Source organism: Lagopus leucura, unplaced genomic scaffold, assembly GCF_019238085.1.
Source record: "Lagopus leucura isolate 7727_CA_CO unplaced genomic scaffold, USGS_WTPT01 Super-Scaffold_100045, whole genome shotgun sequence".
NCBI lineage: Eukaryota > Metazoa > Chordata > Aves > Galliformes > Phasianidae > Lagopus > Lagopus leucura.
The window spans coordinates 1,101,173-1,123,962 of NW_024962292.1; the positions used below are offsets into that span (position 1 = coordinate 1,101,173).

At 47.1% G+C, this 22,790-nt stretch overlaps 1 protein-coding gene across 1 annotated transcript in view; it reads left to right on the forward strand.

Annotated features, from left to right (window-relative positions):
• The first annotated feature begins 6,806 nt into the window (after nt 1-6,806).
• Nucleotides 6,807-22,790, forward strand: part of NKAIN4 (sodium/potassium transporting ATPase interacting 4) — a 47,225-nt gene continuing 31,241 nt past the window's right edge. Inside the window, exon 1 of the mRNA XM_042884797.1 lies at nt 6,807-7,005. Within this exon, the coding sequence (XP_042740731.1) occupies nt 6,952-7,005 (54 nt within the window). The 5' untranslated portion in view covers nt 6,807-6,951. The remainder of the gene's footprint in view (nt 7,006-22,790) is intronic.

Sequence of the window (22,790 nt, forward strand, 5' to 3'; positions counted from 1 at the left end):
TTTCTCTTTTTCCTTTTTCTTCTCCCTTCTTCCTTTCTTTTTTTACTTTTCTTTTTACTTTTTTTTTTTTCTTCCTGTTTTCTATGTTGTGTGAAGGTTGAATCTCTTTTGAATTAAAAACACTCATCAGAACCGCTGCTTTTCAAGACACGCTATTGTCCTATAATCCTGCTTTGGGTCAAGGAGATATTTTAAAATGTTGCATCATTTTTAATAAGGGGAATCATAGAATCATAGAATCACAAGGTTGGAAACGACCTATAAGATCATCCAGTCCAACCATCTCCTCATCACCATTGCCATTTGTGTCAACTAACCAGACCCCAGCCCAGCCCAGCATGCAGGCTCCATTTGGTGCCATCTGAATCCCCGTGCTTGGTGATGGCCTCGTGCTGCACCAGGTGATCAGATTAGATATTAGGAAACATCTCCAAAAGAGCAGTGATGCAGTGGCACAGCTGCCCAGGGGGAGGTGAGGTCACCATCCCTGAAGGTGTTCAGGATCACAGAGATGGGGCAGTGAGGGATGGGGGCAGTGGGCACGGTGGGGTTGGATGTGGGTATCTTTCCAACCTCAGTGATTCTGTTGGCACTGGAGGGCAATTTCCATACCTTGCCACCCGGCAGTGCCCTAAAGGTGATGAGAAATCAAGTATGGATAAGAGAAGGTGGAAGTGCTTTGTGATGGTTGCAGACAAGTGCCTGGAGAGCGCATTGATAATAATCACTAATTTATTTTTAATCAGCAGCCGTAGACAGGCCGGAGCAAAGCTTTAACATTTACATATGAATCCCACGGAGACAATATGCTGCTGGTTTTCAGTATAACTCCTATCTGGCCTCCCTGCTTAATAAGTAGGCTGTTATCTTACCATCGGTGCAGGAGAGATTAACAAGAGCTATTTTCATTAACATTAACGGCAGCTACACATAAGGCCCCTGCATCAACAAGAAGATAACGGCCGTCAATGTGTGCGCATTCGAAGGAGAGAGGAGGGGGGGGTGTGAAACATAAAGAAAATTCTACTTAGATAATTTGCTCTTCCAGTTAAGGACAAAGTGGGCTCTTCTGATAAGCACCGTTATTTTCTGGTAAACACGAACCAGTGGACAATGAGGTTCCCATCATGCACACACTGTATTAAAAGATCTAATGAGGATGTTAATCTCGGTTCTTCTGTCCAAGCGATAGAACCGGTGGCTTTGGGCTCGCATCCCACATTCGGTACTTGTGCTCGCAGCCTCAGGGGAGCAGTGTTGGGCAACGTTTTCCATCCATAACGATGCTGCACTGAGTTCCTGATGGCTGCTGCTTGTTTCGTATCCCAAATACACACTTTCGTCTTCCTGGGCCCAAAACTGCTGCTACCAACCAAGAGCGAGCAGTGCTGCTGTGTTCACACTGCGAGTTGCCCTGAGCCAGCATCATCGTTAACCTGTTGGTGTGTGCTGAGATAGAAGGGGCAAAGGCTGCAGGATAGGGCTGGTTTTCAGCAGGAATGAAAGGAAGCTGCAGGCATCTGCCTTCCTTCGCAAGCACATAAGTGCACGCCATTCCCTGGCAAATCCAGTTTGCTCTGTTCCCAGAATTTGGGCTGGCTGCATAGCTCTCTTCCCATCTCTGCAATCTGTGGCAAATACCTATTATAAGATAATATAGAATGCCATACTAATAATATTTACAAAGGCATCCTTCACCGTATTCCCAGCTCATCTCTTTCTCTAGTTATGAATTGGTTCTATCATGAAATTCCTCATGTTTTTTGCACAGTTGCCATTGCTGTAATTGTTACGTCCTGAGTCACCCACATACGAAATGCAGCAAGGAACAAATTATAGGATAACATAAGAAAACAGAAGGCAGGGACAGTCTCTTCCATGCCGAACTTTTTCAGATGGAATTAATTTTACTTGGCTACAAAATGTAGTATCCGTAGCATCTCTAAGTTGACTTGTTCAGTGACACCCCTGTTGGATCAGTACAGTGCTCAGTACTGGCAGCATTTGGCAGGGTTAGGAAACCATACGCTCCTGTCTTGGTTACTTTTTTAAAGGGATGAGTTTGAGAAGCTTGTGTGACTTTAGGGGGTGTCCTGTTTTTATAGGTCCTGGTAGGAGATCGTTCCCACTCACATGTTGAGATAGATAAGTCTTCTCCAACTTGGTGGTTCTCTGATTCTAAGGAATATTTCCTGCCATGGGATGGAACATCAGTTCTTCTCAAACATTTATTTTGTATTATTATCATTATTTAATGCCTTTTAAAATTATTTAATATTAAATAACATTTACATGTTATTAGTTATAGCATTCAGAGTTATTGCTATTCATTGCACTTGGCAGCCAAAACACAGCAGCCTCACCAAACAACAATGGCTATTGCTACTGGCTGTGGAAATGCAGCTGGGAGTGCATGGAGCTGGGAGTGCATGGAGCTAAGAGTGCATGTTGGTGTGTGTGTTTGCATCATCAGTATGGCACTGAGGCATCCTTGGTGTTCCTGCGGTGACACTTCATAGCTGGAGCCAAAGGAAAGCTGCAGCAGCAACTTGTGTTTGGAAAGCCTCACCAGATCTTCTGCCTACACACATTTCTAGGTCTTTCTTAGGTGTTAGTTGCTCGTGCTGGAACAAGTATAGCTGACACAGGGCAGAAAGCAGCTCTATCCCATGTACATGTGTTTAATTGGCTAGGGAAAGTTTGCCACTGATTCCTAAGCAGACAAGGGAAGCTGCTTGTCTACAAGAGAGCTCCCACATGGCTGCCCCAAATCAGGGGCTGCTCTCGCCCTTCTGGCTCTTCTTTGTGTCCTATCATTTGAGAAATGCAACTGTTGCATGGCAGCCTCGGGCGATCACTTGGTGTCAATACCCGTGGATTTTAGCAGCTGCAATGAGTTACTTCTTGGTCACACTGCCTCATGAAATTGCAGCTGGAAATGTGGCTGCAATCATGCCAAGGACTCAGATTGCAGGGCAGCGATGTCAGCTGCCACAGCTTGCTTCTCCAATGGGAATTAACTCTTTGGGCACTCCCTCCTCTCTGCTCCAGGCCATTCCTTTGGGAATGTGGGTGTGCAATCCCAAGGAGGAAAAATGCATCTCAGTGTGATACCAGTTGTGTTTCCTTCATGCAAGCCCTTGCTGTGAAGAAGGGATGTGCATGGGGTGGGTGTGGGCAAAGCGCTGTCCTCGCTGTGTGCTCTGAATCCTCCTTCCACCTCTGCCATCCTCCACTTCATCATCAAACAGTGATGGAAATGCGCTGTGTGGCTCAGCAAGGTAATGTTAGGGAATTACAGATGCAAAATGAGGTGTTGAAATGCCACAGAAGCTGATTAGAAGCTGTCCCCTCCCAGCAGCAAAGGTTTCACAGGGATCAGAAAGAAAACAACAGAATTCACACACCAGTTGTGATGAAACTTAAGATCACCGTTGGCTGTTGGGAACCTATTTTGAGGCATGAAAGTCATTGGGATTGTTTCCTTTCTAATGAGGACGATTTTTAAAACACTGTGCTTTGCTGTCACAGGTCTGTCTCATTTTCTACAACGCATTTGCCACCACTCTTAAGCTTTCTTCTCCTTTGGTAGCGTTGGCTGCAGCTGGCCTCCGTCCCAGAGCAGCTCCCTGGACATTATCCCAGGTAATGAGAGCTTTAAGAAATTACAAAATTAAAACTAGAAGATCAAAAGTCCTTGCCCTTTATTACATAATCTCTCTCCCTTTCTAGCTAGCTCAGTTATCCTTTCCTATGTAAAACAGTCTTCTGTGGAACAACACAAAGCCCAGTTTCTGGAGTGGTGGCACGTCTGGTCACCATGAATGAGTGCTGTCACAGCATCCAACGTATTCCCCAGGATTTGCCCTCATCCATTCATTCTGAATGTCCACAGTGTCCTGGAGCAGCTCGCCCAATTCTTACATAAGGGCTCCCAACCTATCGTGCTGAACACGTTCCTCTGTCAAACTGTGCTGTGCGCAATGGAAAGGAGCCATCAATCAGAGGACTGGCAGTGAGCTTTACTTCCAATGTGTGACAGAAGAATAGGATGTGACGTGCCACCTTGGAAAGGCTGTCCTGAGCAGGGGAGCACACAACACAGGGACAGGCATGTGCTGCCTTTGGATGTGGCACTGTGGCTGTGGGTCTCTGGAACAGTGTTTGTAGCTGAGGATCATCCCTTGTGGCTTTCAAGCAGCCCTTTGTGGTGGCCCATGGCACATCACTGGTGGCACAGTGGTGTTGACACTGTGTTTGGCAGCCTCTGGACTGCTCCATCCAATGATGCCTCATTAATCCACTTGCTAATTCAATATACTACCTAATGAAGATCCATTATTATTATTATTATTATTATTTGGTCTTAGCTCCAAATTCAGCTAAGTTAATATTTATTCACATTGAAATAAGGAATTTTCCAGGAGTCCACAGGATGCTTTTCAACTGACTTGCAAAGAGTAACCCAAAGCCCAGCCCTGCTGTCGGGGTGCTCAGGCTGCGTGCATCTCCTCTGCTGTGCACAGACAGAAGATGCTGAAGAGCATGGCACTGGAGCAAGCATCCAAACACTGGCATGGGAACAGCTGCACTAAAGCCAGTGAGGCCACTTGGATATTTAAAGGCAAATGCTTCTGTGTGAGGGCTCCATGCCATGCCAAGAAATCATGTAAGTTTACACCACCAGGCTGTAGGAGTTTTAAGTCTCTCTTTGTGATACAGTTGCATTATAACATGTTTACCCTTCTAAACAGGCTAAAAAGATTTGTGTGTTCTTCAGATGCATGCAGGGCTCAGCCAGCACAGAGCTGCCTTTTCCCTGGCTTATCAAGAAAAAAGTGCAAGGGGAAAACTCCTGTTTGTGTCCAATGCGATTCCAGCAGCGACACCTTTTGCAGTTTGTCACAGCATCTCCTTTATACTACAACTGCACTGGAAAATAGCTGCACTTACGGGAGGCTGTTAGAAGCAGGAGATGGAACAAAAGATGCAGGAAACTCTGAGCAATGGCCCTGAGGGCTGGTACCAACCTGCACAGCTGCATCCCTGCCTGCTCCCATTGCTCCAGCAGCTTGCAGAGCCCATTGCACCACAGCCTAACCCCAGCCTGTGCATGGCTCCTCTTCTCCCTCTGATGTCAGCTTGCCTGAGCCCATAGATAAGAGTGAGCCCTCCCTATGCAATTTGTGAGGAGTGTTTCTTCTATGTTCATCTAAAAAATAAACTGGACTTTTTTCCTATTGCCTCTGCCATCCAAAATCCACTGTTCTGAGAATACAATTAGTGCCAAAGCTTCTTCAGCCCACAGTTTTCTGGGTGAAGTAAATTGGTTTCTTCACTGGGTGTATTCGTTTCACACATAATAAAGTGTCTGTTATTGTATCTGACTGCATTAATTGCTGCCCTGGTTCTGCTCAGTGCACAGGTCAGATAATCAATACACTTTACCATTTAAAAACAGGATTTGAGATCATTTCAGAGTCCATCTCCCAACCTTAGGTATTCACAGTCTGCTTGTTTTTGTTTGTTCTTTTTCTCCCTGTGTCTGATTTGAATAAAAATAACTTTGTTACTACCAGGTTTCAAACACTCACAGCTCTTCAAGACTAACCCTGCTTCTGTTATAATTCTGTTATAATCAAGCAATGCCTTCCTCGATTAAAATGATAGAGCCTCTGTCATTTCAGCTGCCATCTCCATCTCCATATCCACCACTGCAAAAAGCAACTTGGTATGAGTATTTAGAGGGCAGTGGGGCTGATCACTCACAGTCCCAAAGTCACGCTGCTTTAGAGGCAGGAATGGAGCCCTGACTTTCTTGAGAGCAAAGCAAACTTTATCATGCAGCCATGGAGATTGCAAAGAGATGACACTGTCATCAGATGTGCCTCTCTGAAAGCTAATTATCCCACTCTGGTGGAGCTTAGCTATAAGTGCATCCCCATCCTGGCATGTCTGTGTGTTACCTGCTGCTTGGGCTGAGCAAAAGCAGGGAGAGGTGACAGAAGCTCTCTGCTCCCACTCCTCTGGGCAGGAGGCAACTCAGTGTTCTGACGGAGGTAGTTGGTGCTCCCAGATATCTTTGCCATTTGCAATTGAAGCAGACAGACCTGCTTCGATGCAGATGCGTGGTATGGTGGGTGGTTCTTAGATGGTGCTCTTGTGGAACTCTCCCACAGGAGATGCTCCCCTACACACTTATGGGACCACTGAGGTGTGATGTGGTCTGTGTGTTGTGTGTGACATACAAATCCGGGCAATTTAAGACACTCACAAATGTGCATTTTAATGATTTTCAGACTTATCCCCCTGCGTTTGTCTTCCATGTGCACTTTAACTGACAAAGTTTATGGAAACAGTTATTGTATTTCAGGTTAATCCTGGGCATGAAGACTCTAGGGTGAGTAAGCCAGCATCTGTGTGAGGAAAAAGGCGAGGGGCGCATGTGGCAAGAGGAGAGGAGGTCCCGGTTCCTGTCGCCTGAGATGCCCTATAGTCTCCATGCCCGATCCACGGAGTGCTGGCACACCTTCGGCCAGCAGCAGGGTCTCCCATCTCTAGAAAATAAATAAACTGGTACAGCCTGGCTCAGCCTCCCGGGGGCGGGCCGTGCCCGGGGGGGGCCGGGAACATCCCAACGGGGCTGACGGGGCTCATCCCAACCGCCTCAGCCTGCGGGACGGGAACGTCCGGCGGAGCATTGCCCTTTTAAGCTGTGGCCCCACTGCCTCCTCCCCGACTCCCGGAGGGGCTCCGGCAGCCGCCGCGACCTCCGTCCCTCCTCCCTCCTCCCTCCCCGCCCGCCTCGCTCCCGGCGGCGGCGAGCGGCAGCTGCGCTCCGTGCTGCTGGCGGGGAGAGCCCCGGGGCTGCGGTGAGCCGGGTGCTCTGTCCCCGCTGTCCCTGTCCCCGCTGTCCCTATCCCGCTGCCTGCCCCGGCGCACTCGGGGACCATGGGATGCTGCACCGGACGCTGCACCTTGATTTTCCTCTGCACTTTGCAGCTGGTAAGTGCCGGCTCTCCGAGCTCCGGGGTGCTGCCCGGGATGGGGATGGGGCTGCCGGGACGGAGCGGAGCCCGCAGTGCTTCGGGGCCGGAGGAGCTCCGGGACTGTCCCTCCACAACTTCGTTTCGCGGTGGGGCTGCACTGCTGGGTGAGTTGCTCTGCTCGTTCTTAAAACTCGGAGAAATGTGGTCGTTATGCTTTTGTTCCTTTTCTTTTTCTTTCCTTTGCAACTCCTCAGTTTATAAGTTTGTGTTTATCAAATACAACTAAAGAAAATCTGTCCATCAAAGGAGTCCCCGCAGGTTTGGTGGCAATGCTCAAAACCAAACCAAAACTTCCTCCACGCCGAAACCTCTCGATACCTTCAGCCCTTCTATGTGTGGCTGCAAGAAGGAGTTAAGGCAGCTGCATCCCACCCTGCACCAGAGGGTCTATGCAGGCGTGGAAGGAATTATTTCAGCCGTCCTCAGGGTGATGTGCTATATGCAATGTGCTCATGCATGTATTTCTTCAGGAATAAACTGGTCGGCGTGCAGACAGTGTCCCTTGTGGGCAAAGGCTGCTCATCCCGGTGACATCTGCGTGTGTGTTGGTGTGAGTGGTGATAACAAAGGTCTGCTTGTTCCTGAGTGTCTGTGCATCCAGCTTGGACCTGGAGGGTCCCCTTCTTGTCAGTAGCTGATGGTCTCCAGGGCTCCTCCAGCCTTAAAAAGGAAATGACAGCTTATACGTAGTTAATTTCATTTCCAAATTTGCTTTATTCTGGAGCGCTAGTGGTGCGCAGGAAATGGCAGGCTTTCTCCTAAGTTCTGTTGAATGGTGAGCTAGTGCCAAAGGGCGAATCTAGTTAGAACTCTTTGTTTGGGAGTTGCTTACTGTAACAGCAGCATATTTTCTGCCAAGAGGCAACCAGGGAGCGGGCATTTGGCTGGAAAGTGGGAGAAAAATCAATAGAAAAACAATGAGAACCTGCTAGTTTTCAAATGTAAGCCATTGGCCTAAAACTGATGGGGAGCAGGGTGGGAATGCAGCCCCACTAACTGCGAGGAGGCAGAAGATGGGGATGGAAGATTTGACTCGCAGTTAAACAAAATGCAGAATAGAAGTTTTTAGCACAAAGCGTCTCGCTAGGCATATTTATGAGCGTGCTGAATGGCCAGGGAGTGCATTCAGCCTACTGGATTATTTCTTTTGATTTTTCACCCATGTTCACAGAAGAAAGAAGCTGTATTACACCAGAAACTGGCATCTCAACACTCACTGTCTCTTAAACCCATCACTGTGTCATCCAGCTTTAAGGTACGCACTTGCATACGCTGGAGGGAAGGAAATAAAAAAGAGTAAGAAAAAAAGAGAAAGCCATGGGCTGCTGGTGCTGCTCTTATTTCTGACAAGCGTGGGAGTTTTTCCGTATCCAAGATACAGGGACAAAGAACCCCCAGCATTTTATTTTCCTTAAGACCCTCCTCCTTGAAGAAAAGAATCGGTTTGGCTCATTCTTAAGCAAGTTTGGATGCCTGAGCCGTAGTGATTTCCCATGGCACTCGCTGGGTGAATTGGTAGAGCTGGAAAAATGTGAGCTATGGGGAGGGAATTCCTGGAGCTCCGCTCCGCTGGGAGTGAGGTCAGGAGATCCTGGCTGCTCCTCAGCAAGTGCTTGGGTGAGGCTGAGTCCCATCCTGGTGGTTATTTTATTTATTTTCTTGTAAGTCAAACTTGTCTGTAAGCCGTCGCATCATTTCCACCTCAGTACGACTGAGTGACCTGCAGGACTCAGTGCTGAGCAGTGCTCTCCGCTGAGACAAAACACTGAAGCAATCAGGCCAAGATCATCAATAAATTATAACGACGTGAACTTCCTTTGTTCCTCTCGTGTCTCTGCTCTGCTTCATTTGATACCCTGAACTCTTCCCAGCCTCCCTGTGTGCTGCTGTCTCCCATAGTGCCGGGGTGACTCCTGGCTCCTTGGGGGCAGTGGTGCTTTTGCCTTTCATTTAAATAGGAGAGAGGATTTCAGCTGTGGGATTTCCCACTCCAGTTCTGCAGGACGTCGTTCTGTTTCATTATATATTCTCCTGTCTGTTCTTCGAGGCTTCATTTATACGCAGTGAATGCAAACATGAATTAAAGACACCTCTACTTAAAGAAAAGGAGGAGGATTTGGCTCGCAGTGTGTTTTGGAGATTGCTTTATTATTAGGTGTGTGTAGTTGAGTTAGTGTACTGGGAAGTGTTTGCAAACTGCAGCTTAAATGTTTCCCTGAAAAAAAAAAGAAAAAAAAAAGAAAAAAAAAAAGATAGAAACTGAACTTATTAATCACTGCTGTGCATGCAGATAAAAAGTTTGTGATCCAGCTGGAGAGCAGAACAGCCCATCAAGGGAAGGGAGGGCTGCAGCGCAGTGTGAATACCAACGAGGGCTGCAGCCCCGTGGGCAGCTCAGGGCTGAGCAAAAGGAGTGGAGCTGAGCATGACTGTCTGGAGAAAATCAGGGCTGGCTCCCCAGCGGTTTGCTAATCAAGAGGGGGAGAGGAAGGCTGGCGTTTGAATAAGTAATTTGCCACGTTCCAATTTTAGGTTATTGTTTGCCTGCAACGTCCACCTCAAGCTCCTGCTGCCTATCTGATCAGCACTGCAAGGAGGTTCAGGTCCTGCTGTGTGTTGCTGCACTCGATCCTGCCCTTCTCAACCAATCCCTGTCTACAGCAGAAGTCCATGGGAACAGCCAGGCCAGGAACACCCTGCGGATGGGAGAGGCTCCAGGGTGTTTGGATCCCGGAGTTTGTGCCCTTGTCCCTTGTAGAAATGAGGCTTGGAAAAGGGCAAGGCTTTCCCTGTGAGTGCGTTGTGGGGAAGACCATGCTTGTGAACTTGGTCTGAGATTGCACCCATCTGGTGTATTTTCTAGAGTAATAAGTGATCATGTCCTGAAAGCACTACGTGAATTTCTTTCCACCAAGCTGAGCGTGGAAAAAATCCCTCCCTCCCTGTGCCTGTCCCAGTAAATCAAACAACTGCAGTTTCTTTACATTCTGTCCATGAATCGAGAGCTCAGATGCCAAGCAAAGCCTGGAGACAATTTTACAGATACATTATAAATCCCCATAGAATAAGAGCTTCTAATGGAAAAAGTGACTAATACCTCAACTGAGCGCAGAGCGCGGCGCCCTGGGATGGGACTGCACAGAGACTAACCAAAAGTAACTATATACCTTTATTTATTTATTTTCCTGTGCTCTCCTTCTCCCTCGCTCCCTTCTTGGCAATGCCTTTTTAATCTCTTACAGAAGGGGGTGACCAATGCTGGAAACTATTTGAAACCAGTGCAGATCCTTCTCTTAACTGCTCCCTTGTACCTAAAGGGATTGTGTCAGCTTGGGCAGGACATGAAGCGATGGGGCTGGGGTAGAAGGGAGCCTGGTAGACAGGCACGTAGGATTGCACACACGTCAGGGAAGGCAGGAGAATGGATGGGCTCAATGCGGTCAGTGCAATATGAGTCTGCAGAAGGGAGGTTGGGAGAGCATCCATGGGAAGGAACAAGCAGGATTGCAGTGGAAGGGTAGGGAAATGGGTAGGGACCCATCTCTCCCTGCTCTGCAGCTGCCCGCAGAGCTGGGCAGGTTCCTGCATCTCCTGGGGAGCTCAGAGCCCAGCAGCTGGGACATGGCTGAGCAACAAAGCACCAAATAAAGAGCAGGTGCAGGGGTGAGCGCAGTTTTGCTGATTGGGACCAATGTGAAATTACCCTATAATCCAACTATTTATCTTCTCCAGGATTTGTGCTCAAATTATAATCCCTCTAGAAGGGAAACCGTGTGTGCACCCAGCACCCAGCACCGTGATGGGTTGAACCTCTCCTGGAGACCACATACAGTAACAGACCATTTTAAATAATAACATAAGTCAAAAGACTACATTTGACAGATGCTGTCCTCTCCATGTCTGTTCCAGACAAAGGAAAATTAAAGCTGTGCCAATAATAGAGCTCGTCAGCATTTTCCACTGATGCTGACTTTCAGTAGAAACCTGGGGATTTGACTAAATGAATATTTTCGTGAGAAGTATCTGCTTTCCATAGACAATTCTGGGTTGTTGTATTTTATTTTTTTTTTCTCTCCAAAGTTTTGGCTAGAATATTTTGGCAAAAAATCAAAAATGTGCTGGCAAATGCTCGCTGTGCTGGCAAGCATTTTTAGTTTTGGAGTTGTGGGGCTTCTCTTACAAAAAGTTGAATTTTTGCATGTGGAGATTTTTCTTTCTTTCTTTCTTTCTTTTTTTTTTTTCTCTCTTTCCTTGAGCAGCTGGAGTCTGTAATGCAGCAGTGGTCTGAGGCCAAAAGCTCTGAGCAGCACCAAGGAAGAGGGGCCTGGAGACACACAGCATGTTTCAATGCAGATTGTGCATTGGCAGCAGCCCACATCCATGTTTCCCATAGCGGTGGTGGCAGAGATTGCAAGTGACTCACAGGAATCAAGTTTCCTTGTGCCCTCCGACCAAACCCATCTAGCGCTGTCAGACCAGGCATGTCATTTGGCAAAGCCCAAGCCAAAAAGCTGCTGAGGGCAAGCTGGTGCTGAGGTCAACTCTTCCCGGAGCCCTTGGCCTGGATTTTGGCTGACGCCGTGCCTTTGCCTGACTGCGCTTTGCTGCTCTGCCTCCTGCCTTTCCTGTCCCTGAACACCAGGGCCGTGCAGGAGGAGAAGGAGGTGGATTTTCCCCAGAAGGGAGCCCCTCTCCCCTGCCCGGTGCCGGGTTGGGGCTGGGAGCATTGTGGCTGCCAGGGGCCCTTCCCAGCGCGGGCTGACGTTGCTCCATTGTGTGCTAATAATATACGGAAACTCGGAGCGTTCTGGCTGGGGTGCAAAATGGAGCTCTTCCAAGAATCTGCTCCAGGGGCCCTCAAGTAGGAACTCTTGGAGAATAAGCTGGATAACAAAGGCCAGATTGTGATCGCTTTTCCTCCAGGAAAACCCTGGAATGGCCCATTGCTTTTCGAGCATTTGAGAAAATGCGTATGATCTAGCAAGCTCTAAGTGCCCCAGCTGTAGCTTTCCCTTCTCCCATTAACAAAGCATTGAGTTTGAGGTCAGCACAATCAAACCTTTCCATTTAAAAAAGAAGAGATAACTTCTGATTTAATGTCCTTATGCTTGTGCTGTTCCCTTTGCGTTGGCTGGAGTAGGTGTCATGAGCGGAGCTGACTGCACAGGTTGTGTCTGCAGTGAGCTTTGGTTGAAAGAAACTTTTCAACGAAGTGGAAACCTTTTTTATCTCAAAAGTGCACTGTTTTTCCATTCTCCATCTCTAGAGCATGAGAAGAAAAAAAAAAAGACAGTTCTGGCCCCAGATTGAAAATTTGCTGGCATTCAGCAATGTTTGCTGGAAATGACGGCGGCTTTATTGTGCCAAACCCCAAATATTTTGAACTTTTTAGAAGTGTTTTCAAGCTTCTGACAAAAAGTTGAAAAGTTTCAGTAAAAAGAAGTTTGGGTTTTGGTGGCTTTTTTGTTGGTTTTGGTTTTGTTTTTTTTTTTTTATTTTGTGTCTTGGATGTTTTCATCTTCCAAATATCTCTGATGTCTTCGAGTTGGGAATTTTGATGTCGTTCCTAAATACTAAGGGGAAACTGCTCACAAAGAAAGCACAGGCTTTCTTCTGCTCAGTCCTGTTAAACTTATTTGTTATCTCCTTATAGGCCGATGCTTTTTGGGTGTTTTTGTTGTTGAAGGAAACTCAATGAGTTCAACGCCATGCAGAGCTGCCAATCTGAGATATTTCATAATCATTCCAAAACTGTATTATGATTTAGAGATCCCAAAATAAGAACAAATAAGTTCTGCTTTGCTTGTTCATTGAGCTCTGGTGAGGTCAGACTCTCACTTCATCTTCTTTGCCATGGATGACTGTATGGATCACAAAAGCAAGGATTAATAATAGTAACAATTAGGGAAATAGTCATGGTAAAAGGAAGGTGGGTATTAACAGTTGGGACGAGAAAGACTGGTGTCTCAGCAAGGATCCTGCTTCTACTGCCATATCAGAACCACATTTCACGTTGAACACAGAGAAGTCAATGGTGATGTTGCATTGGTGTCTCTGTGGGTTGGCTGACTTCTAAAAACCCTTGTGAAGCAAAACATGGCAGCTTTGTTTCACTTCATGTTGCGCGTTTCACAGCCTAGAGGGAAGTGAGCAGCAGTTCTCTGCTGGGGTAAGATCAATTGATGCTCCCTTGACTTTGCTGTAGCTCAGTAGCATCAATGGCCTTTTCCAAGGGGTGCTTTTTGCTCTCATTTCCACAAGGACTTAATTGCCATTTTTCTGGTGTCTGTGGCTGGTTCTCAGAGCAGCTGCTTCTGTGTCAGGATGTTAGGCAGAAATATGTTGTTTATCAGGGAGGTTCTCATCCCAGATTTTCTCTCAAAGGTGAGGATTCATGGAAATTAGGAGAGCAGCTTTTCTAATTCCCTTTCCTCCTTCATCCTGGATTCTGTTTGGATGAGTCTTGCTTTAGTAATTGAGGTGTCAGATTCCCTGACACCTTTCAGTTGAAAGGATGATGGTGTGGAAGCGGTGACCTCTGCTGCCATCTGCCACAGCTTAATGAAAATATACTGTGGGAATCGAGACAACAGCTTGGCTTCGTCACCTGCTCGGAGAAGGCAGACATCAGGAGTTGCTGTGCCAACTTTCTTTGCCACCTCTCAGTGACTGGCCAGCCCAGCAGGCAGCTTCCCACCTGCTCTCTAGACTCTCTCAGGCCAGCAAAATACCTGCTTTCTTCCCTATTTTTCTTTCTCTGGTTCTTTCAACCGATGTTTAAAACTGTAGAGATCCAGGATCACTGATGTATTTGTGCTGATGCATCAAGCACACAGATGTCCACCCCAGAAGCACAGGAGCACAAACTGCCACCCTGTCACAGCAGCACTGCAATGGGATGGGAGAGCTGAATCCAGCCTCCTTGTCTTGTGCATGTCAGAGGAGATGAGAACACATCAAGACCTGTAGAGAAGGGATGCTGTTGTGCCACCCCTGAGCAACACAGGATGCTGCTGACCTAAGGGAAGTGGGTCAGAATGAAGCACGTGAACAGTCACATGCTCTTCTTCTTTACTGAGCACTGGGCAACCTGGCCAAAGTCATGAGAGAACAAGAACTGGATATTACTGAGGAAAGTTTGGGTAAAGTTCTCCAGAGATAAATATACTTAATAAAAAACGAATCCTGGTGCTCAAATGAATACACTATGATGGCAAATATATGAAGCCTGGGAAGATGTCTCCTGTGAGACCTTTTTGGGAAACAGGACCTCTCCCCTGTCCGTGGTGACCCTGACAACAGCCTTGGACTCATTAAAGTGCCTGGTGCTGCACTGCGTTTTCCAAGTGATGTTCTCTGGAGATAGTTCATCTGTAAGCACTGTTCCAGCTGAATGGGGAAGGTGAGATGGAGGACACTGAAGAAGGGAATGGGGTATTTTATTACCCATGCAGAACTTACAAAGTATTGAGTGTAACCTTGCATGGATTGCTCTGTATGCTGTGTTCAGCCACCACGGATAAGCAGCCTTACCACAATTAACAGTTTGTCACTCCCTGTCTTCAGCTTTGCCTTAAAACTATCTCTGTAGTAACTGGTGCTTAATCTTGGTACCAGGAAAGTTAACTTGGAGATCAGGAGGGATTTAAACCCTGGTCATAATCAGTTTTGTTCATACTTGTGAGGTTTGGACATTATTCTTACATGAATACTACGACAAGAGCATCGCTCTGCTTCTTTGTGTTGAGTGTATACTGGGTTGCACTCTAAGCTCTACAAGCAAAACCTTTCTCATATATGAAGTTCTTCAGATAGGTGGTCTTTCTGTGGAGGCTGTGTAGCAAGGTCTGCCAGTATTGCTGCTGCAGCTCAAGTGCTCAGGAGCACTTAGCTCCATGCTATGGAGTGTGGGAGCATCCTCAGCCCTCTTCAAAGATTCTACATCCTTGATGCTCTGTTAAGAGGGAAATAGTCCCTTATCTGCGAAAGCTTCAAGGCCAAATGCTCAAGGACAAGGATGAGGGCTATCACACTTTGCAGAACCCCGAACACCTTTGAGGTTCACAGGGGCCAAGCGACCCCTGTGCCACACTCACAGCACTTCCCTGGAGGGCTATGAAGAGAACGGCCAAATTTCTGGCCAGATATGAAGGTGCATTGTGATAGCTTGCACAAATATCTGAGCTACTGGCTACTCACCCAAATCAAGTTCCTAATTTCCCATGACTCCTGGTAATCCGTTAGCAGCAGATTTCCATGTGTGAGACGAGAATGGGCTCTGACAGGCGGCTGGCATCCGCACCTCCAGCAGACAACGCGCTTCTTGAGATAGCATTGTGGGAAAGGCAATACACCTGCTTATGGTGTATACGTACAGAATTAAGGCAGAAATCTGATTATCCTAATTACTCAGAAATGCAAAATATGTGCAGAATACAGTGTGCCTAATTAGCCTAGGAGACTGCTGGCTGTTCGGCGGGGTGCTGGGAGAAGTGTAACGGGAGCTCTGCGCTTCCTGAGCGTATGGAGAAAAAGGAGCATGGGGCTTTGGAGATGTGATTGTCAGTCTTAAAGCCAATTACAAAGCTGGGAAAGGGCAATTCTTTCTTTAATGTGTGCCACTTTTTAAAGATTCTGGGTCTTCAAATTTCCCATCTCATTATTCAGAGAGGAAACATTCAAAGGAAGGAAAGTTGGGTCTGCCTCGCTGTGCAAACAGCTGCTTTGCTGGGAGCCTGTGCACAGCACCTCCTCAGATGTGTCTTTCCTGTGTCCTCTTTACTCTGCATTCATGCTGTTGCCAATAGATTCTCGAATGCTCTCAGAAGCCTGAGGAGAAAGCGATGGTAGTTGGTTCTGTGAGAGGTGCTGCTTCATTTGCATTTCATGGACTAATTTGCACTGTGGAAGTGCATGTTGAAAGAAGTCTTCTGGCTCCAAATCTGGCTGCTTTTCCCAAAGACACAGAGGAAGTCAGGTAGCTGCTAGGCAGGGATGCTGGGTATATCTCATGTTGTCCAGATCCAGAGAACCAGGCTGGTTCCTCCAGCCCTATGCTGGACACGCACCCACCAAGGGCAGCAGGACGTGGCCCAGGAGGGCTGGCAGGTGGCAGGGTCACACCAGAACAGCTTGCACACACACCTCTGGGATCCTACAGCCACACAAATGTCTGCCATCAGACAGCCTGGATGCAGATCTTCTGGATTTAATCAATACACAAAACACACACCCATCTATTACTGCTTGTAACCATGATTTTAAGTAAACCCATCTACCTTTAATTCCTTACTCAGCCAGACTGCCATCTACTTCAAGCTTTTCTAAAAAGGTTAGTTTAGTCATTCTTAGGCTGTTGGCCATATCCAGTATGCTGAGGATCAATGCTGATGTCAGTCTAAACCAATGTGAGCTGGGAGGTCAGCTGTGAGATGTTATAGGAGGGCTTGAGCTTCCAGGGCTGCCAGTGAGACAGCTTAAAACTGAGTTGTGTGACAGCCTGAAAGAACCGACAGGGCGATATAAAAACTCTACCGTGGCTTCAGACAATAAAGACTGTGTCTCCTTTTTGATGAATAATGGCTCTTTGTTTTATTCCTTAGATGACAGGGCTGTTACAACTGCTGAGAACCATTTCAGTGCTAAATATATAGCTGTGTAATAAAGGCTCTGCAATCTATGAACTGGGGCTGAATGGCTACTTGAGTGAATCATTTAAAGTATGATGAATTTCTGAAGCAGCTCATAGTGATGGGAGGTGGAGAGCCAGTAAACTCCTCTGCAGATTGCTTACCCAAAGGATGCTTTCTTCACTCAAGATGTAACCCAGGTTTCACATCTGCCAAGTTTTTGTCTCATGGTGGCTCCCGTGGGCACATGAAGTTCATCACTGAAATTTTGGACACTAACCTACAAACAGCAGGCGTTTAGATGGAGTCCCACTGTTTGGTGGCAGTGCACTTTGCAGATCTCTAGCAGAAATCCTGGAAAACCAATGCTGGCAAACAAAGTGGGAATGGGAATGCAGCAGCAGATCCTTCATTCAGCTGTAACCCGGAGCTGAGCTGAACGCTCAATGGGATTTTGCTGGAGCACATCAGAGATCGTGGTAGCCTAAAGTTGCCATGCCAAGGAGTAGAATGCTGCTTCTTGCTCCTATAGTGCTTTCACACTAATAGAAGAGGCGATGCGTGGATTCTGTTACCACTTTAAACAGTGGATTTCACCTCCAAGTCTTGCCAGATTAAACTTCCTTGAAACAACTTAACGTAGCAACAAGGATTTGAATTTCCATAATGTGGATTAGCACTTTTCTATTTTAGCTAATCTTTGAAGGCAGTACTGCAAGCAAGAAGAGTGAGAAAAGTGATTGGAAAGTTTGGAGCAAAGGCAGCCCAAGGATGGGAGTGTTCCAGGACTGAGAAATCCAGGACTGAGAAATCATCTCGCACCCCAAAGGGAGTGATACTGGGAGCAGGAAGGCAGGGCCAAGCTTGGATAAAGCTTTTGTAGTAGATGTTAATAGAGGGCACGTCTTTGTCCCCTTTGGAGACAAGTGCTCACGAGTGCTCTGCCTCTGAGCTGCTGCCCCATGGGTCAGGGCTCAGCCCCTGCAAAGTCACCAGACTGCATTGCTGAGATACAGCTGGCTTGTTGGTTTTGAGGTTTGTTGCAAAAGAACCAAGCTGCCGAAGTGACACCTATTGACTGGCCTCTGATTTAAAAGGGAAGGGGAAAAAAAGAGCAAAGAGAGAGAAAAAAAAAGGGGGGGGGGAGGGAAAAAAGGAAAGAAAAAAAAAAAGGGAGAGGGAAAAGAGAAATGCAGCTTGACTGTTGAATAAACCATGAGGCATTGAGGAGCGGGCAGCCAGAGGGGTTGGGATAGGAGCCCCGGGGAGCATTGCAGTGAGAAGGGGATGCAGACATCAGCTGGGAAACAAGGGGGGGGAAGAGAGGAAGGGAGGGGGGACCGCTGTGCAGTGCGCTCAGAAACTTAATTGGGGAGCGGGCTGGTGGGAGGCCAAAGGATGTGTGCGATGAAACTGGGCTGGAAGTCCAAACAAATTGGGTAGTACAACAGAAGAGATAAATTATGCTCATGAAATAAACAATGGCTGAGTGACACTGTATAAACAGTCGCATGTAATAACGGAGCTGTTTGTCTCAGCCGTCCTAATTGGGAGGCTGGGCGGCATCTGATGAAAACTCCGTGTTGCACATTTTCCACTCATAATGAGGAAGATTCCCCCTCCGAAAGAAACCCTCCCCCAGCCCTATTTAGCTGCACTGAAAGGCCTGGTTTCATTCCACTTTCCCACAGCAAACTCATCCTGGCAGGAGCTGCATTAGGGAGGACAAGTAGAAAATGATAATAAATCGAGGACTTGCTCTTATTTCACCTTGTGACAAATCTATCCAGTGGGTGACTCAGGAAGGGTGATAAGAGTATGGATGGGGCTGCTGCTTTCCTTTTGACGCTTGGTCATGTGGAAAATAACCCCATTCGAGCCCTCACTCAAAAGGGCTTTGCTTTTAAAATAACGCTTTTTAAAAGGCACTGAATCCTTATTTACACTGTTGGAAAGCCTGCAGCTCGCCTCCATCAAAGTGAATGTCATGGGTCTCATTTCATCATCTGCTTGGGCCCAAATGCAAAAAACAAAAAGAACACTGCACAGAAAGTAATACATTTGATGCCATGAATACACATGAAAGGACTTGTTAAATCTAGGGGATTATTATTTTTTTTTTAGCACAATACTTTATTGCCAGGAAATCTTTGATAAGGATCCTTCGTGTTATCAAACCCCTCTCCAGTACAGCACAGCTGACATCCACAGGAGCATGTGGTGGTGTGGGGATGGGGAGAGCAGAACACTGTGGGCTCCCTGACTTCCACTTGGCTCATTCTTGTGCTTTGAACCCAACCCTCTCTGCCCTGTAGTGTTTATTTCCAGCAGTGATCCAGTTTGTAGCACAGAAGTACTCTTATTCTTTCTCAGCCACCCAGAGCAGATTGTGCTCCCCGAGCTGCTCAGTCAAACCACCATAGAGAAAAGCTGCCCTTCAGCATCACTTCAACCAGACATGCCAAAACTTCACCATTTCCATTTGAAGCAGTCCATGTGTCTCTGTTCTCTGCTTTTTCTTGACTTAAGAAAAAGAGAGCTGGATCTCTGCTGGGGTCACAGCTGGGGGGAGACCTAAGAGCTGCACTTTGCAGTCCTAGGGAGGCCATTGGAGCTGCACGTGTTACCTGCAGTCACGAAAGCGATGAATCAATTATAAGCAGGATTGATTTTCACCCGGTGAAGCGATGGGATGATGAAAATCAATAGTGATTGATTCATTTTCCTGCCACTCTGTAGCAGGGAGGTTGTTTGTGGGAACTGTGGTTATTGGAAAAGTCCTGAGATACCCAAAAGCTTTGGGCGGTCTCTGTAACAGAACAGTTGTTTTCCTGTTTGTTTCAACTTAAAACCCTTCCTGTCAAAAGCATTTTACCGAAAGCAGAAGCTGGCCCGTTAAACACTTTCATTTCCAAAATATTCCTTATTTTTCTCAGTGTTTTCCCACCTGGTGCTTTGATGACAGGCCTGGCAGTTTGTTAGTGCATTCTGTGGGGGGCAGTCAGGCAGGATTTCTTCACTGATGTTTATTTTTCAGCTGCAAAAATGGCAACTTTTTCAAACACAATTTTACACGGGGAATTTCACTTGTGGCCCTTTTTTAACCAGGATAAGCACATTTTCACATTAGGGTGGTTTTTTTTGGCAGAGCACGAACAACAGTTTGTTACTAGTGATGATTACAGCTCAGCTGTTGCAGTATGAGTGATTTTACACTGACAATAGAGTGCATGAAATGCAAGCAAATCACTTGGCCGGGTTGTGGCCAGATTCCTAAAATACTCCGGCTTCTAATTTGCCTGAAAACTTTCTGCATGTTGCCACGACGTGCAGAAGGGAAAGTCTCCTGAGTCAGTTTTGATACATTAACCAAATACCTCTGCACTATTAGCTCATCTGCTCTGTTCTGACTTCCCAGCTGTTTATGAGACTGAAGTGATGTCCTCCGACTGCAGAGGGCAAGGTGAGATTAATAGCTGGGGTGAGCAGCAGCGGGGAGTCTGGCAGCGAACTGACTCAGCACCCTTTGCTGGGCATTGCTGGGATCTGCTCTGGGTGCATCGCCCTGGGACTGGGCTGAACCTGGGGGATTCGGGCGTGGATTTGGGGTGAGGAGATGGGGAACAGAAAGGTTCCCAACCTGAAATGCCACCTCTGGTAATCACTATGGGCATGCAGGCATCCAATAGAAGCTCTGTTACAACGATGGTACCATTCCTGCCAGTGCATTAATATGAAATATTAAAGAAGAATTTTACAAATACAACCTCTGCAAAATGAGGGTATTCTTTCTAATTTCACTGTATAGGTGGAAACAGAACGTTAACACCTCTGCTGGACCACTTTGATGGAGTAAGCCAAACCCAGGAGATGTATTTAGGAACACACTGGTTTGTGCTGGCTGGGGTGGGAGCCAGGCTGAGTGCTGGTGTGCCCACATACAGCCTCTGCATTGCGCCCACGGGCTCTTTTCTCCCTCTGAATTGGGCCCAGATCTTATGTTGATCTCCAGCACTGGACTGCACACTGTGCCTCATGTTAGCTCCAATGCTTACCAGAATGAGGGCTTCTGCCTGTCTCGAGGAGCTGCTGCTCATGCTATTACAGCAGGGCAAAAAGCACCATATGTAGCTGCTGGCAAGTGGAACGAGAAAGCTGTAACATCACAGAGAATCCATCCCTTTTGGCTTCACATGTTGTCTTTCCCTATGCCTGCAACTTCACAGCTAGGCTGGAGTGCTAAGAGGGCTTCTCTGCATCCCGGTGAGGGAGATAAAATCTTCATTGCCACTTTGCTTTCCACGAGAAACAGACGCTCTATGAAAAGGGGCCGTTTGTACTGTAATTACTGGTGGAAGTTGCTGGGTGGCCGTGCCATCTCCCTGCCTGCTGCAGGATGATTACAAATGGGCTTTTCTTCTCAGAGCAAAGTTGCAGTGAGACCATGGCAGCTCCCAATTTCCTAGATTATTAATAATAACAATATCATTTTCTTTCTCCTGTGTTTCTCACGAGCTCTGTACTTTCCTTTTAATGAATCCTTTTCTCCTGCAGCAGAGTTTGCAGTGACACCGGCCTGATTTGTAATGTAAATAGGCAGCCCAGTGTAAAGGCGACCTGCGAGAGCACCACAGGGCTCTAATTATAATTTTCATTAAACCCCTTCTGTTTATGAATATCCAAGCAATCTGGCATTGCAGCAGGAGCAAGAGGAAATTAAAGCAACGCTACCACTTATCTCCAGTGTCAGGGAGGGAGGGAGCCAGCTGTTGAGCACAGACTGAAACAGGGCCCTGCACTTTCCTGTGGCCAAAGTTCTGAAGAATTATTCCTGCTCTGATGTCCTTCCCCTTCTGAGCTTTGCCACAGCTGCAGAGCTAGGATGTGATTTTCCTATAGAGGCTCTGGGCAGTGCAAGTGCCGTACCCGTGATCCAGCCATGACCTAATTAAGGGGCTCAGCTGCTCCAGCTCTCACTGTTGTTTGCAGTGAGGTCTCAAAGAGACCCTTTCCTTGCTCCCAAGACACTGGTAGGTCTCTGTGAGCTGCAGGTGCTAGCTGGGAGTGAGACATGCAGGGTGCACAGGACGTGAGCTTTTTGATGCGTGGAGCTCAAGGTGGGAGATGCTCTCTGTGTCACAGTCAGCCTCCCTCTTGCGTGCACATGACAGAAGAACTGAGCTTGGCTTTTTTGAGCCTGAAGCAAGAGTTTCTTCCTCCTTTGGGAAACTGTCAGTAGAATATTTGATAATTCAACTGTGGAGTAAGCAGATGGGAAATAAAATTGCAGTTTTCAATAAATGTGTAAAAGGTAACAAGGATACCAATGATTCTGTGTAAAGTGTGTCCAGCTGCTATCTTGTGAGCTATATGCACTGTGAATCCTGATCCAACCCCTGATGTGCTTGCTCTTTTCTTCCAGCAGCCAGATGCAAGAACAAGGTGCTACCTACCTATTTTAGCTGACCATGCTTAAGATAGGAGTTATAGGGTCAGTTCCTATAGCCAACAACTCCAAGAATTTTCATTTTTTCCCTGCATCCCTGCCATGAGAACAAACCCAAACGTAGTGCAGCCTCCCTGGCAGAGCAGAAGTAATCATGTAGTATAATGGCTGGTTGGTGGGAAATAAATCTATTACAGAATTAAATTCCTGCTGATCTCCTGTGCTACTCTGCCTCACAGCCTTTTGAGTGTTTAGATGGCTTCATAAATGGTAGAGGATTTCCCGAGGGAGATGGCTGGTGAGTTAATGGCACATCTTCAATATACTTTGCTCAAGAGTAAAATTTGTGCTACTGATGTGAGAAGGTTCCCCTGCACTGAGGCTCTCTGCAAGCCCAACGCTGTTGGTAGGAGGTGGCTGGGGGAGGGCTGCAAGTCCTCCAGCAGGAAGGGAAAGCCAGAGCCTGGGCTGAGGCTGTGCCGTACAGGGCATCTCATTGAGGAAAATATCAGGCACTTGTTGAAGAAACTCATTATCTTTGTGTCTGTTGCATACAGTCATCTCCTTGTTGTTCCTTTGCCCTCTCTTTCCATTGCAAGGCTGCAGCGCCAATACAGAGCTGTGACACTGAGGGAGGAGAAAACCTGGGGGCAGGGCTGTTGTGGG